Source organism: Perca flavescens, chromosome 7 (genome assembly GCF_004354835.1).
Source record: "Perca flavescens isolate YP-PL-M2 chromosome 7, PFLA_1.0, whole genome shotgun sequence".
In the NCBI taxonomy this organism is placed as follows: Eukaryota; Metazoa; Chordata; class Actinopteri; order Perciformes; family Percidae; genus Perca; species Perca flavescens.
Window position 1 is genome coordinate 38,463,021 of NC_041337.1, and position 16,069 is coordinate 38,479,089.

The window sequence follows — 16,069 nt, forward strand, 5'->3', positions numbered from 1 at the left end:
GTGTGTGTGTGTGTGTGCGTGTGTGGTGTGTCTGTCTAGCTGTCTGTCTGGGTGTGTGTGTGTCTGTGTTCATGTGTTTTTGTTTGCGTGTGTGTGTGTGTGTGTTTGTGTGTGTGTGTGTGTGTGTGTGTGTGTGTGTGTGTGTGTGTGTGGCCATTTTGTTAGGTAACACCTATGTGTAACTTGCTGCCTGCTGCTGTAAAATGGAGACATGTGCTTTCCTTTGTCTCAGAAGTAGATCAGGTTTGGAGTTTTGCGTGTAGACCTGATCTCTTTGTCCGAGAAGGGAGCCCAGACTGCCTCTATGTCTCAGAGGCCTTTATCTAAAAGACCATGTTTAACCCCCTGCTGGTCTGTCCCACCACAGAACAGGAGATAGCCACTAGGTTGATACATGTGTGTTCAAGGTTACAAAAAGCAAGAAAGAGGAAGCTACAGTTACACTACAAACAGTAAGAAGTGGTGTGTGTGTAGGCATGAGACGAGACAGGATGATGAAGAAGATAAAGTCAGGGTCCCAATATTGGAGAGGCTTTGTGGTCCGAGACCCGTACTTTAACTCTATCCTTGTCACATCCTCATTAGGGGCTGAGCCCCACTAAAGGTCTGATGCTAGAACCGGCCCTGCTTTAAATCTTCTGTTGGAGTATAAGGATCAATACAGCAACATGAGAAATACTCCACTACATTAAAAATGTGAATAACATGTACTCAGGTCAAAGTACAAGTTGTAGAAACTATATCACTGAGACGTTTCATCTCCATGAACTGTTAAAGATCTTGTGTGTGTGTTTCTGTGTGTGTGTCTGTGTGTGTATGTGTCTGTGTGTCTCTGTCTGTGTGTGTTTAATGGAAACAATTTAGAAATGTAAAACCAAATGTTTTGATATAGAAACTTGTTGAAAATGAAAAAAAACAAATGGGTCGGATTAGAACCGAGGACATCAGGAGGGGTGAATGAAGAAAATGCTGGAAAAAATAATGGAAAGAAGTTGTATCACACTTTACAAAGTGAAGAAATATAAAGATGAAAAGTTGAGTAAAAAATAAAAACATTGTGTAAAGTCTAACGGTGGCGCCCTCCAGTGTCCTCGGGAGAAACTACAATCTGTTAAATCTCACAGAGAATGTGTGTAATATGTGGAGTTAGAATCATGCCAAAACCTCACACACACACACACACACACACACACACACACACACACACACAAAACGTGTTTTACTCACGCCCAACGATTCACAAACAAAGTCAGTGTGGTTTGCAAATACAAAACATCATTCACAAACTAATGCATTTTGTTCTGCAAATACCTATCAAACAAATATAGTATGTTTTACACATACAAAGAAACATACTTCTTTAATGACAAAAAATATCCTGCAAGTACAAACTAAAATCTTTCAAGTACAAAAAAAATGCGATGCATGTAGGTCAATGACATCATCATCCGTGGTCTACGCACAGACTCCCTGATCACAGCACGTGTATTTCTGTACAGAGAAGCTGGATACAGCTTTGCTGTTATTGGTATTTTTAGCCCAATAATCGCTGTTTTAATCAACATTTATTCACCAGATCTTATCATGGTTTAATTGTATTTCTTTTAATGTTATTATTTCGGTCTATTTTGGCCAGGGAAGCTGGGTTGCTTTGTTGTTTTGATATTTTTTAAACTATAATACTACATCTAGCAATTTTTTAATTTTAATATTATTTTGGTCTTATTACTGGTGAAATATTACAGTATGCTGTAAGACAGAACAGATATGATCAGAGTTGGGCGCATGCAAAGCCGATTTCCCACAATGCAATGCCGGCATTCATTTCAGAGAATCAGACAACGATCAGCGGGTCTTTAACGCCAGTATCGCTACAATATAAATATATATAATCAGTGGTTTTGTCACAGCAGCAACATGTTGCTCAGCTTTGTTCCAGTAAGTTATGAACCGTAATCAAGAGAGCACCAAATCACTGTTAATTGACTTAACAGCGCCACCTGCTGTTGTGGAGTGCAAATTACAGGACATTTGTTAGTAAATTTACCTGCATTTGTGTGTGGATCAGAAATGCCAAAAGTCATGTGACAGTTTTTTGTACTTGTAGATTTTTTTTTGTACTTGAAGGATTTTTTTTTTTTCGTACTTGAAAGATTTTAGTTTGTACTTGCAGGATATTTTTTGTCATTAAAGAAATATGTTTCTTTGTATGTGTAAAACATACTGTATTTGTTTGATAGGTAGGTTTCTTATTTGCAGAACAAAATGCATTAGTTTGTGAATGATGTTTTGTATTTGCAAACCACACTGAGTTTGTTTGTGAATCGTTGGGCGTGAGTAAAACACGTTTTGTGTGTGTGTGTGTGTGTGTGTGTGTGTGTGTGTGTGTGTGTGTGTGTGTGGTGAGGTTTGGCATGATTCTAACTCCATAGATTTAGTGTATACATGTGTGTATCTGTGTGTATTAGTGTGTATTTTAGAGTCTGAGAGTCTGGGAAAACAAAACACACACACACACACACACACACACACACACACACACAAAACTTTGATAAATTGTATTTCCTTAACAATTTACCTCAAATCTAACTTAATATATTTGTTGAGAAAATCCCCAAATTTCAGTTCTATCTCATTTTCTGTGGATCTTTAATCTGTAAAGTAAATCCAGGGATCAGACACATGAAGAAAGTCTCACAGAAACATCTGTAAATACTGCAGGACAGAAACAGGAGGAAAACGGATGCAAACCAAATTGCCCAAAAATGTGTTCCATACAACACTCCTCGCAGGTCAAATTAAGCATCAGTTCACTACTTTTATTGAATTATGGACGTTTTTCTCTTCCAATTTTATAGCATTTGAAGAAGAAAAAATAAATTGGTTTAAATGGTTTCTAGAACATACACAAAACTCAAAAATTAGATGTAACTTCATATAATATCAGGTTAATTGACCACGAATTTGAAACAATGACTGTAAAACTAATGGTAATAAGTTGGTGTAGGTTTGTACAGTATACTGATGGTTGTGAAAAAAAGCAAAGGAAATGTTGAAAAAAGCGTCAAAAAGTGTTCAATTCCAGTTGGAGGTCAACAGGAGGTTAATAGACCCATAATGAAACACATTTGATCATAATTACTGATAAAATAAGACACATTCTGTGGCACGGTGACAATTATAGTAACAATAAAGATAATGGAGCTATGACTAGAAATAATAGTTGTAGCAGTTCAGGGCGTAGCAGTGTGTTGCGGGGCGTAGTAGAGTAGAGTAGTGCATTTACATACGACGGTACATTCCCATTAAGACATGGATACCAGAACCGAGACCGACGGGTCCGGACGGGTTCAGATCGGTCGCACGGTTCAAAAAAGTAGGTTTTTGATAAATTTGTTACATTTTTCACACATAAAAGTCTAGGCGGAAATGGTTGTGGCCTATATCACGTGATTCAGTTGGATCCAGGGAACGCGTAGCTATAGCGCCACCTAGTGGTGGAAATGGGTCCATTTTTGCGCCTGAGGTCCTTGCGGAGTTTCGGACCAGTCCTGAAAACGGCAACCCCCCACCATGTATGGTTTAGGCTGTAGTCGGAGTTTTAGGCGGAGAAGAATAATAAAAAGAGGAATAATAATAGCTTATGCGGTTCCCATGCCCCCTCGGGCTTGGACCCCTAATAAAATCCAGTTTCGTGTATTTGTCTCAGGTACTGTTGGCTCGGCCGGCTGGCAGGCGGCGGCCGACAGCAGAAAGAGGAGCCCAACGAGTCCCCCCACCCACCCTGGAAGAACTACAAGTACACAAGCTTTGTAACAGGTTCTGGGGCCTGTCTATAGTGGGAGTTGTAGTTTTTAAATATATTGGTATATTTCTCATAAGTAGAATTTGGCAGTGTATAATTTTGGATACACCCTGGGGTGTTTTAGGATGCGGAATACACTGGTGTCATCAGATTTTAAAAATCAAATTGTTAAATAGGTGAAAATAGCTTATTACCATATTTGACAATGCTTACAGTGGGTAAACTTTGGTGACCATATCTACATGACAGCTGAGGTCCAGAGCTTTCTATAACAGCTTGTCCCAGATAGATAGATAGACAGATGGAGGACACATGATGAGAAAATGATAACACATGAAGTTATCACATAATCCTTTCCCTTTTTTATTTCATGTTTTCTGTGTTATGGCTCTGAGAAACATTAATATTGGGTTTTTGTATTAAAAACAGAAAATATTTAAAATAGATGAATGTGACAGGGTTCATTTCTCCTGCAAAGTGTTTCATACAATAACTTCTATTAAGATATTGGACTGATAGAGATATTAAAATACAGATGAAGATGACAGAGATATGAAACTCAACAGGTGTTGATTCTTTACCTGGCGTCTTCTCGGACAACATTCTCTCCATCCCTGCACAGAGTTTCACACAATGAGGGAAAGTTCAAATTTCAGAAATAAAAAAATTAAATATGTTTGTATTAAAAGTGATAAATGAATTAAACAGCTTCACAACAAATGCTCTCCTTGTCCCAGTCTGGGCTCTAAAACTGTAGAAACTGATGAAGATGAAGATATCGATGGTCAGGCGAGCAGATATGATTATAGATCTGATTAATCCGTCCCTCCAGGATTTGATGGCCTTTTTTGAGATTGTTGAGGCCCAAAAAAATATTTTGTGGCAGCTTTTCTAGTTACAGCATCATTTAGGTGTATAGTTTCATATTAGCGTCTAACTGTGTTTGATTTCTGTCTAATAAAGACCAAATACTTTCTTGTTTTGGTCTAATTTGATAGAAAGTAAGGCTTATTATATGTTATATATGTACTAATTACAGGATAGTTTAGGTGTTTGGCCTTTAATTAGGGTATATACTGTTTGGTTTCTGTCTAAGAAAAACAACATTAATTCTAGTTATGGTCTGATTTCATACAAAGTTCGGCTTATTACGTCTTTTTCTAACAGATTGTTGTGACAGGATTTTATGTTTCTTTAAGATGATTTTTGGGCTTTTTGTGTCCTTTATTTGAAGCCAGCTGAAGACAGGAAAGAGGGGAGAGAGAGAGGAAAGGATCTGATGTTTTTAGGGAAGACTGTTGGCTCCAACCCTGGGCTGAATAAAGATCTTTTGGTTCAGAAGTGGGAAAAGGTCTGAGAGAGTCAGAGGATAACCAAACAAAAAAAATCTTTTCCCTCGGTTTTATAAACGTGCACAAAAAAAAACTAAACCCAGGGGGGGCTGCGTATCTCCCAGACTAAATGTACAGTTAGAGAGTCATTCTGATCTGGAACATATAATAATCTACATAATCTAAACTCAAACTGGGAAGCTGCTGATATAGTCGTCTCATTAAATCAGACATATCATTATATTGTTATCTCTGGAATGTTTACAAGTTTTTACCTTAAAGGGTAACTGTGTTTTCTTTCCAACCTGGACTCTCTGTCTCCATGTGTGTGTGTCTGAGTGTCTGATGGAACAACAGTCTCTGAAACTGGTCCAGTATTAAACCAGAACCGAGCTGTAATGTAACCCTACAGGACTAATGTTCAGCAACAGTTAGAGTCACTAAAAGTTCTGAGGCCGGGCTCACAGCGGATCATGTTTCCCTGCACTACAGCATGAACACACAACTCAGAGCTGTTCCCCTCTACTCATCTGGATGGAAACTAACTGGTGGTGGTTTGGTGGTTTTATTCTACGTGATTTCACGAGATCTCGTGAGATCTCGTGACTATAGCTCTCAGTCATGCCCTTTTGATGTATACTCTCCTGTTTTTACCTCTTATGAGTTTCTCATAATGTCAGCATGGCCGTGCCGCAACAAATCTGGACCTGGCTTCAACAACTCCAAATGATGTAGTGAAAACTTAAAGGTGCTCTAAGTGATGTTGGGTGACGTTACGTCTTGTTGACGTTCAAAGTATTTTCAAACAAAACGAAGACTAGCTCGCCCCTCCCTCCTCCTCATCCCGTCCCCTCCCTACTGTGCTTCAGCGCACTATCATTCCCCCTGCTCTGGTGTTTCCTTCTCTCATTCCCCCTGATCTGGTGTTTCCTCCTCTCATTCCCCCTGCTCTGGTGTTCCCCCTCTCATTCCCCCTGCTCTGGTGTTTCCCCCTCTCATTCCCCCTGCTCTGGTGTTTCCCCCTCTCATTCCCCCTGCTCTAGTGTTTCCCCTCTCATTCCCCCTGCTCTGGTGTTTCCCCCTCTCATTCCCCCTGCTCTGGTGTTTCCCCCCCTCATTCCCCCTGCTCTGGTGTTTCCCCCTCTCATTCCCCCTGCTCTGGCGTTCTTAAGTTCTGTGTCCACTGAAGTGTTTGATTTTAATTCTTGCAGAGCGTCTATTCTGCGAGAGACCCATCCTCCATCTTCACTCCTCTATTAATGTAACGGCTGCCATTTTAAACACGTGGTTTACATTGTGAAACAGAACTAATTAAGTTTGGGCAATGAAAATACTTAGTCATGGTAATAAAACACCAGGGATCGGCTTAAAATGAGTCACGTAAAACATCTAAAATGCATCTGTAGCTGTGCCTCAGACTCCATTAAAGTGACCTTTGACTTGTGGTTTCACAGAACAGGAAGCCTGATCTCCTGGGTGAAATCCTGAGTTTGTTTGATGCTCTATCCAGTGGTGATTTTAGACCCTTTTTAGGGGAGCTCAAGCCCCAATTACAGGTTCAAAGAAACAGGTGTAATATCCTGTGATGCTGTCGTCGATGCTATGCACCTGTAACCCATTCAAGGAAAGTTTTATTTTCCTTTATTGTTTACACCTTGTGGAAAACTCCCTGCTGGACTGATGAGCCTACGTCACTCCTTGGACTCACGCATTTGTGCGTTATTGAGAACGTAAGTGCACAATTTTATGTCCATGCTGGTGTTTCCTGTATCTTTGTTTGTGTAGTCAACATGACAGTATTTTTCATTATTATAGTTCAGGATAGCATGCTCATGTCTACTGTAATGCTAGGAACTTACTGCAAAATATATCATTCAGAAACAATAGTTAATACTTTTATTCATGCATGTTTGTACAGTGTTCATGTTAATTACAATCCTGCCGAGGATTAGTCTAACTGTTGCACTTGTGATGGTGTTGCTGGTTTAACTGTTGAAACACATTTCACCGAGCCATTCGCTGGTCTATCACATGACTATTGGACCTGAATGCTACTGCTGTGTTCTATTGGTGGTCTCAGCCCTCCATCTAGTGGTCAATAGATATAACGACACAATAAAAGCTATATTCTTCACTACAGTTGGCTCTATTGATTGTCATTACTATCCAGTATTATTTGGTTGTTTGCACACCAACTATTTGTGCATAGAAATTATGTATATTGCAGAGTGATTTGTTGCTTATTGCTCTTTAATATGCATATACTGTATGTGCATTCATTATGTACAAGTTATATTTACATATTCTGTATTTCCTTATTTTACAGAAAACCACACACAAACACAAAGACATATTATTGGAAGCAACAAGCACTTTATTTACTGCTGGATTTGGATATCAATAAATCTGTTGAACTAAAACCGAAGGTTGCAGTGACTCTCTTACCGGAGTACACAGCCAGCGAATAAAGAACACAGACTTCACTCACATCATTATCATTTCATTTGATTCTGGTAGTCCATAAAGGGACTAGAGTAGTTTTTTCATATGTTCAATATTTTGGATTTATCCTCTGTTATAATACTAAATACATATACTCATTGTTATCCAGTGAAATTACTGATTTAGGGGGGTTAACACTTTGACAAGGCACTGTATGCGTGACAAATTCTCATGAGGGGCTGAGCCCCCCTAAAGGTCTAATCCTAGAGTCGGCCCTGGCTCTCTCGTCTCTTTGTAAACATTAATATTGTGAGAAACATTAATATTGTGTTTTTGTGTTAAAAACAGAAAATGTTTAAAATAGATGAATGTAACAGAGTTCCTTTCTCCAGCCGAGTGTTTCATACAATAACTTCTATTAAGATATTGGACTGATAAAGATAGATAGATGGATGGATGGATGGATGGATGGATGGATGGATGGATGGATGGATGGATAGCGACGACACCATCCCTGCCAAGAGTTTCACACAATGAGGGAAAGTTCAAATTTCAGAAATAAAAAATAAAATATGTTTGTATTAAAAGTCATAGGAGTTGATTTCAGTGGGGACGGTGGGGATGTGTACCTATCAGATTTCATCATGAGTCATTTTGTACCCACCACCTTTTTTTGAAAACCTTGAGCTCGATTTAGTATAAAAAAAAATAAAGTTCATAACACATGTAATTCTTGAGGAACAGATGCCAAAAAATCCACAAAAACCTCTCTATGCCCAGGTACAGGACAGACCCAGACCCAGACCCAGACCCAGACCCAGACCAGCTGTCCTGCTGCTGCTCTGCTCCACACTCCTCTGGTCACCAGCCTGTCTGTCTGTCTACTGCTGTTGGAAATCTTAACGTTTTCTTCTTCATAAAACGTGTCGCACATCATCATATTTTTGTATTAATTTTTATTAATTTATATTAATAAGCCACAGGACAGCGTCTTTCAACACATGACCTGCATGAAAGAGAAAAATAAATGAATGTGTCTCTGTCCCCAGCACATTTCAAACTGACGCCCATGTTAAAAGTGATCCAAATCTTTTGTTGTTGTTGGTGAACATGAACATTTTCGACCCCATGAGTGGAGCCTACGGGCACATTACCCCCCCAGCCCTTTGTCAGCCATTTTTGGCATTTCCCCTGACACTGACCCCCCCGTTGCGCTGAGGCGGGCCCTGGCATTTACATCTCTGTTATCTCGGAGACTGGCTCTGTTCAACTGGAAGCCCCCCCACCCCCCTTACATTAGAGAGGGGCTCGACAACTTAAAGCTGGAGAAGCTTAGAGCGTCTCTGAAAGGCTCCTCCTCCACATTCCTAACCCCATGGACCCTCTCCTTGGTCTAGTCCACCCTCTGATCCTGTTCCCCGACACGGAGGATTGAGCTGCCCCCCCTTCTTTTTTACCTAGTTTATTTTTTTATGTTTTTTCTTCTTCTCATGTTGTGTGTCCTTTGGTGGTTTTTTTTGTGTCTTATTAATGTACTAATTACAGGATAGTTCAGGTGTTAGGCCTTTAATTAGGGTATATACTGTTAGTTGTCTGTCTAAGAAAAACAATATTAATTCTAGTTATGGTCTAATTTCATATAAAGTACGGTTATTATGTCGTAATGTACCGGACAATAAAGTGCAACCACATGATCCATCCCCTCTTTTAGATCTTCTTCTGTTTTATCTGTTACTGCCCAACAGATTGTTATGACAGGATTTTATGTTTCTTTAAGATGATTTTGGGGCTTTTTGTGTCCTTTATTTATGGTGGCCCTGAAGTGCAAATCACGACAGCAAATATGAAAACACTTCAACAAATCATAAAGCACAACGGCAAATATGTAAACACTTCGACAAATCACAAAACACAACGGCAAATAGGAAAACAAAACGGCAAATATGAAAACACTTCAACAAATCATAAAGCACAACGGCAAATAGGAAAACACTTCAACAAATCATGAAGCGGGGCATCCATGGTTGGAGCGGCATCGCTGATGGCACAAGTATCATTTAAATGTAAGTATATTTAGTGTTTGCAGTACATCTGTTATCACAGTTAATGTGTTACATCAATGTAAAGCTTAACGCTTTAATGCTGGTACAAATTCCTGTTATAATTAGGTAGATACACCCCGAGCTAACGTTAAGCTAACTGAACCTATCAACTAGCTAACATTTAGGCTGTTAGCTAGCTGGGTTGCTGTCTTTAAGCCATTTGTGTTCGTAAAGTTTAATGTCCGGTGGCATTTTCATCTGTTTTTATAAGCCGTTACTGTATATGCGTAACGTTAGCAGAGATTTAGAAATCGGTGTGTTTATCAGTTGTAGCTGCAGGATGGCTAGTGTTATACGGGGCACAGGCAAAGTAAAAATAAATCGCCATTTTGTACCAGTAAAAAGGCTCAAAATATCACCAAACTTCAACGGTAGCATAATGAGGGTTCCTACATGTTAACAGAAGCACTGAGAACTTTGTAAGTGTACAGACAGTTTATTGAACGAAGAGCTGCGGGAGCTCCGTGAAAGGGCTAAGATAGAGCGAGAGTAGTCAATGCCGCAACACAGCCTCGTACTTTGGGGAACTGGTGGCGTACCTGCAGACATTGTGAAGCTATGGCCACCGGACAGGAGTGTCTGTATTGCATGGAGTGGGACCTGTTGCGGATTGTGGGTGATTTGGGAGCGCAAAAAGACAGACAGTCCGTCTGTCCAATCAGGAGGGTCCGTCCTCTCCTAGATAGGCCCTACCTTTTCCGGTAGAAGTTAATGTCATTGTGTTTTGGGATTTGTTGAAGTGTTTTCCTATTTGTCGTTGTGCTTTATGATTTGTTGAAGTGTTTTCCTATTTGCCGTTTTGTTTTCCTATTTGCCGTTGTGCTTTATGATTTGTTGAAGTGTTTTTACATTTGCCGTTGTGCTTTATGATTTGTTGAAGTGTTTTCCTATTTGCCGTTGTGCTTTATGATTTGTTGAAGTGTTTTCATATTTGCTGTTTTGTTTTCCTATTTGCCGTTGTGCTTTATGATTTGTTGAAGTGTTTTCATTTTTGCCGTTGTGCTTTATGATTTGTTGAAGTGTTTTCATATTTGCCGTTGTGTTTTGTGATTTGTTGTCATGTTTTCCTATTTGCTGTCGTGATTTGCACTTCAGGGCCACCGTATTTATTTGAAGACAGCTGAAGACAGGAAAGAGGGGAGAGAGAGGGGAAAGGATCTGATGTTTTTAGGGAAGACTGTTGGCTCCAACCCTGGGCTGAATAAAGATCTTTTGGTTCAGAAGTGGGAAAAGGTCTGAGAGAGTCAGAGGATCACCAAACTCAGTAGGATCCATCCTCTGGGGACCAGGAATGTCTCTAGAACATGACAACCTATCAAATATTTGGTGAGATCTTGGACCATAAAGCTGGTTAAAATTCAGATGAAAATAACAAAGAGACGTTTCTTTACCTGGTTTCCTGTTAGATTTTGGAGAGGGATCTCTTCTCCAGATAGATAGATAGATAGATAGATAGATAGATAGATAGATAGATAGATAGATAGATGGATAGGTAAAGATAGGATAAGATATTAGACTGATAAAGATATTAAAATCCACATGAAAATAACAGAGATATGAAACTCAACAGGTGATGATTATTTACCTGGTGGTGTCCTGGTGGAAGACCCAGATCTTCCCCCCTCCTGCAGAGAGATTCATACAATGAGGGAAAGTTTGATTTTCAGAAAGAAAAACAAAAACAGAACTCCTCTTTATTGTTATTCTGCCTCCTCGGTTACTGGTAAATGGGTTTGTCCTAAAATAATGTTTCAGTTTGAGAAAGTAAAAGTATAAGATACAAAAGTATACTACAAAGTTAAAAATATTATAATTCTGTTAAATGTTAAATCTTTGCTAATGAATTTGGATGTTCATGAAATTATCTTTTCTTTAGTTCATGTAACAGTCTTAAGTGGTTAATTCATTTAAAGATTATTTAGAATGTTTAATTGAATGTTTAAACTAATTTAAGTTCATTAATGTTTGAATGTGTAAACTAATTTCATAAAAATGTTTAACTATTAATTAATGTTTAACTATGATGTTAACATCTTGTTCTCTGTCTCTAAAGGTTTACAACCTAATTCATTTAACAGACAAATCAACTGACAAAGCACAAGGACTTTTATGATTAATGCATTTCGTATTACAACTTTTTCAATGCAAAGTTGTTAAAGGTCCAATATGTAATACTGACAGCTAGTCAGGCCAGCTGACAGTCTTGCCTGGGCCCGGGACGAGATCTTAGATGCTCCCCCCCTCCCCTCTCCTTTTCCCTTGCTCTTCCTCTCCTCACATCTCAAACTGAAATTAAGTGTGTAATCAGTCTCTGATCCATCCTGCTCAGACTCTCCGACAGGGCAGCGAGCCCTGGCTTCTTGGGCCCAGACTTTTAGTTTCCGGTAGGCCAAATATCTGGGCCGCTATTTGCTAAACCACAACTATAAACTGCAGTAAAGTGCAGAAAATATTTTTCACTTTAACCTCGGCTACGCCTAAAAGCCTGACACTATAATAGAAACATCACCCTGTAAAAAGAAAAGAAGAAAATGATGACACGGGCTGTATCTCATCACCCTTATTTGATAGCTCCTCAATTCACGGCTGTCTCAAAGCACTTATTTCTGCCCCGAGGAGGGATCATTGAGGAGTTATAGGCGAGGACACAGAGAGCAGCCTTCCTGGAAGCTGTGCAGCTGAAGGAGTTGCTAACTCAGCGCAAACAGCTGACGTATTCATGTGACGCTGCAGAGAAAAGGAGGTCTCATCCCTCTAAAACACATTTGCTTGGTTCCTCTTTCCTCCGGTGATTTCCTCGCGTCTCTCCCGTGCCTCCTCTGTGGGACGGACTAAGACGCGAGGAAGGGAGGCAAGTGGAGGAGTCAAGGAGGCAATTTAAGCAACATGAGAGGCACCAAAAGAGGTTTTGATTCTTTGATTACCTGACGAATGAACTCTTCAACAACATCCAAACATTTGACCCACTGTTTCTCTTCGATGTACTTGTCCACTTTACCAGACAACCACTCTTTTTGTTTTTCTTTCATAATCGCTGATACATTTTCCCCAACTTCCAACATCAGCTCATCCACTTTAACGTTTCTCGTGCAACATGTTGGACAGCAGCTTTCGTTGGCGCAGATCGTCCAGGTCGACAGCAAGAAGGCACCAACAAAAGTTATACCCAAGAGCAAAGCCAGGCCATACATCTGAAAGAAGAAGCATTAAAGAGCAGGTTGTATTATCACAGCATCGAGGTGAGCTCACATTACATTTCTTCGCCCTATGAATAATCGCTCCGTCTCCCGTTCTCTCCTATAGAGAGGCGGACCACCGTTTGACTTTGTTTCAGTAAAAAAGTGTCCGGTAGTGAACGGGGAGAGACGAATCATGTTTACATCCTGTTTGAATTGAGCCATGAATTATACACAAACGAGATGTTTGTCAGTTTAAAATATAATTTAGCATGTAAAGAAAGTCTTGTCTTGTCATCATGTCCCGCGTGTCACGTTTCCTAAAGTAGCTTTCTTCTTTTCCCAAACCCAACCGTCCCATTCTTCCTGCGTGTCACAGAAACGTAAGCCCACCCACGACCTTTTCTTAACATAACTGGGTCAAAAGGGACGCCAATATGCCCCACCAAGCGCGTATAGATATAATGTGTTATATGATGCTAAAGGAGACTTTTAGCATCATATAACAATGACCTGACCAAGCATCTGTATTTTACGAGATGAGAGTGAGACTCTGTTGGAAGCTACGAGGCAACACGGACTAAAGTTGGTATCACAAAGGGACCGTTGAGTTCACACAGGACACAAACCTTGGTCTCCTGAGGTAAAGACCTGTATTTTTTCTATCCACCACCCCAACCTGTATGTCCTTCTACTGAATGTGGTGCTCTGTATATTTTGTCACCTCACTTCGTCATTTCCTCTCGCGCTGCCTAACAAGAGACAAAAAGTGTGAGTCATTTTGAGGTACAAGCTCAATAGCAGTGGACGGTTTGTTTTCTGGGTGAGGACGGTCCGGTTCGCCCAGGGAAATAAAAGTTTGAAATGTTCATAATTATTATAGAGAAAAGAAAATAGTTTACCAAAGTTGCCAGAATAGTGTTCCCTTAGTTTACAGAAAGAGGATTGTCTGTCTTTGAAGCTTTAACTACTGTCAGTTCAAAATAGGGATACACCGAATCCAGATTTTTGGGGTTCGGCCGAATACCGAATCCACCAGTTCCATGTCCACTTTCTCACAGCCTACTGCATTGAACGCTCCACCTACGTAAACACCTTCCCGTAATCAACAGCGTAGCGCGTCTAGTGCAAGCGTAGGGTTTGGTGGAAAAAAAAACTAAGATTCGGCAGAAACCCAAGCCTGTCAGAAAGCCCAATATTCAACTGAATCTGAAGCCCAATCCTGGATTCGGGAAAATATCGGAAAATATCGGGAAAAGCGACAAAATGTCAAAAAAGATGACCAAAACATTGAGAAAAGTAAAAAACTTTACACAGAAAAGCAAAGTTGCACAGTCGACGGAAGACAACACAAGGGTTAACATTGGCTCTTTAAAACAACTGTCCTCTACAGAATAAAAAGTCTCTATAAAGAGGAACAATACAGCGATGTCAGCGATAGATTTACTAAACAGCCTTGGACCTGGAAAACATTTAGATGATGATGCACAAAGGCGAAAACTTGGAAAAAGACAGAAGTTAGGTAAGAATAGGTCGGAAATAGAAGTAAAAACGTAAAAGAAAAGCACAGTAGAAAGAAGGAAGGCAACACTACGGTGACAAAAGTGACACACTTAGAAAAAAATTAACAAACTGTAAAAAGACAGTAGAAAAAGTAAGGAAGAAAGGCAAGAATAGGTCAAAACAAGTGACAAAACCTTCAAAAAAGGTTACAAACTTCAAAAACAGCAACAAAAACTTCGAAAAAAAAGACGGTATAGAATTAACTACAGCCTTGTAACTGAAACACATTTTGCAAAAAATCCTGTGTACCCCCTGCAGTCCTCCAAGGTACCCCTAAGGGGACGTGTACCCCCATTTGAGAAACACTGCACTACAGAATAAAGTTTTAAAAAGAATCTCTTACCCTTGAATTCTGTTTCATGTCAGCGATGGTCACCACAGATGGATCTGTGCTGTCAGACTTGTCTTTGCATTGTAAATCCGCCTCCGTTTTGGGATTGGGATTGCGACAGCAAACGAACCACTCCGCATCGATTAGCACCGACACAACCCAGAGCAGACCCACGCACAAAGCCTTGACCAGGCGACGCAACAACACGCCACTGAAATGACCCGATCCCTTCGAACACGTGTATCTCCACGCTCTCTGAAACGACACGTCTGTCGACAGCATCAACACCGTCACGATAAGACACGGAGCACTCATGTATAAACTGCAGTAACCAGGCTCTGGTTTACAAGAGCATGGAAACCCATTCTCGAGTGCTTGGTAGGAAAAAATAAGCACGCTAAAAACCATGGCGTTGGCGTTGTCCTTGACCGTAGTGATGAGGCCCTGCAGGGGCACGGCTAAGGCCTGCATCTTCAGAGGTGAAGTTTGTCAAATGACGGGATTTTACAGCTGACACTCTCTGAAATATGTGGCAACAGGAAACCGTGCTTTTCCTCTTTTTGGAGAAAAGAGGAAAAGCACATTTTAATTCAGTACTGTACTTTATTTCATTAAATATCTGCGCTGATTTGGCTGTGTAAAAAGTGATTCTATATAAGAGTAGAGGCAAAATGTAAGGGCAGAAATGCTAATGAGACAATGCATGTATTTGAAACACACTGTCTGTAATGACCCAGTCTAAGATTTTTAATTGTGATAGCAAAAGAGGTAGTGAGAGTTGATCTGGGGATCATTACACAAGAAGGACAGTTTGAGACAAAGACAAACAAAAAAAAAATTAAAGAAATGACTGGATGCAAGTAGCAGAAATTGCTGAAGAGACAAAAAAATATAACCGAAGATTAGTTCCTGAGAACCATCCTGGAACAGACCGAACGCAGATATAAAACAGGAAAGGCTTTAGAGCTCATAACTGATTCAATCAGCAGAATAAAGGAACAACGTTGACACAAAATAGAGAGATGTCCTTCACCATAGAAATATCATTTATAAAAAGCCATTTCCATTCCAATCAACATAGCAACATGGTCAAAGAGGCAGACATTTTGATGTTTACCATTGCCATGGTAATCTCCCTTTGTAGAAGTTAACCATGACTCTCAGGGAGCATTCGGGTAGGAAACATCCAATAACCAAGCGTAAGGGTGTTTCAAACCAATCAATCAATAACATTTTATTTAAAGTGTAAAATTACCATTCAACATGGTCTCAGTGCACTTTACAGTTAAATGCATCAACAGACAGCAACAAAACACATG

At 40.0% G+C, this 16,069-nt stretch overlaps 1 protein-coding gene across 1 annotated transcript; it reads right to left on the minus strand.

Annotated features, from left to right (window-relative positions):
• Nucleotides 1–2,694: 2,694 nt before the first annotated feature.
• LOC114558607 (uncharacterized) lies at nt 2,695–15,238 on the minus strand. Its single transcript, XM_028582672.1, has 6 exons — nt 14,763–15,238; nt 12,605–12,871; nt 11,266–11,305; nt 11,072–11,103; nt 4,387–4,419; nt 2,695–2,715 (listed from the first exon to the last, which is right to left on the minus strand). Exons 1-6 carry the CDS (start codon nt 15,219–15,221, stop codon nt 2,695–2,697), a joined length of 852 nt encoding a protein of 283 aa, XP_028438473.1. The 5' UTR covers nt 15,222–15,238.
• Between the last annotated feature and the right edge of the window lie 831 nt (nt 15,239–16,069).

Excerpts from the sequence above, each read along its gene's own strand:
- LOC114558607 (XM_028582672.1), bottom strand. The coding sequence starts at position 15,221 with ATGCAGGCCTTAGCCGTGCCCCTGCAGGGCCTCATCACTACGGTCAAG. Across the intron at positions 12,872-14,762 it reads ACATGAAACAGAATTCAAGG|ATGTATGGCCTGGCTTTGCT; the intron begins GTAAGAGATTCT and ends TTCTTCTTTCAG. Across the intron at positions 2,716-4,386 it reads GTTGTCCGAGAAGACGCCAG|TATTTACAGATGTTTCTGTG; the intron begins GTAAAGAATCAA and ends TCTGTCCTGCAG.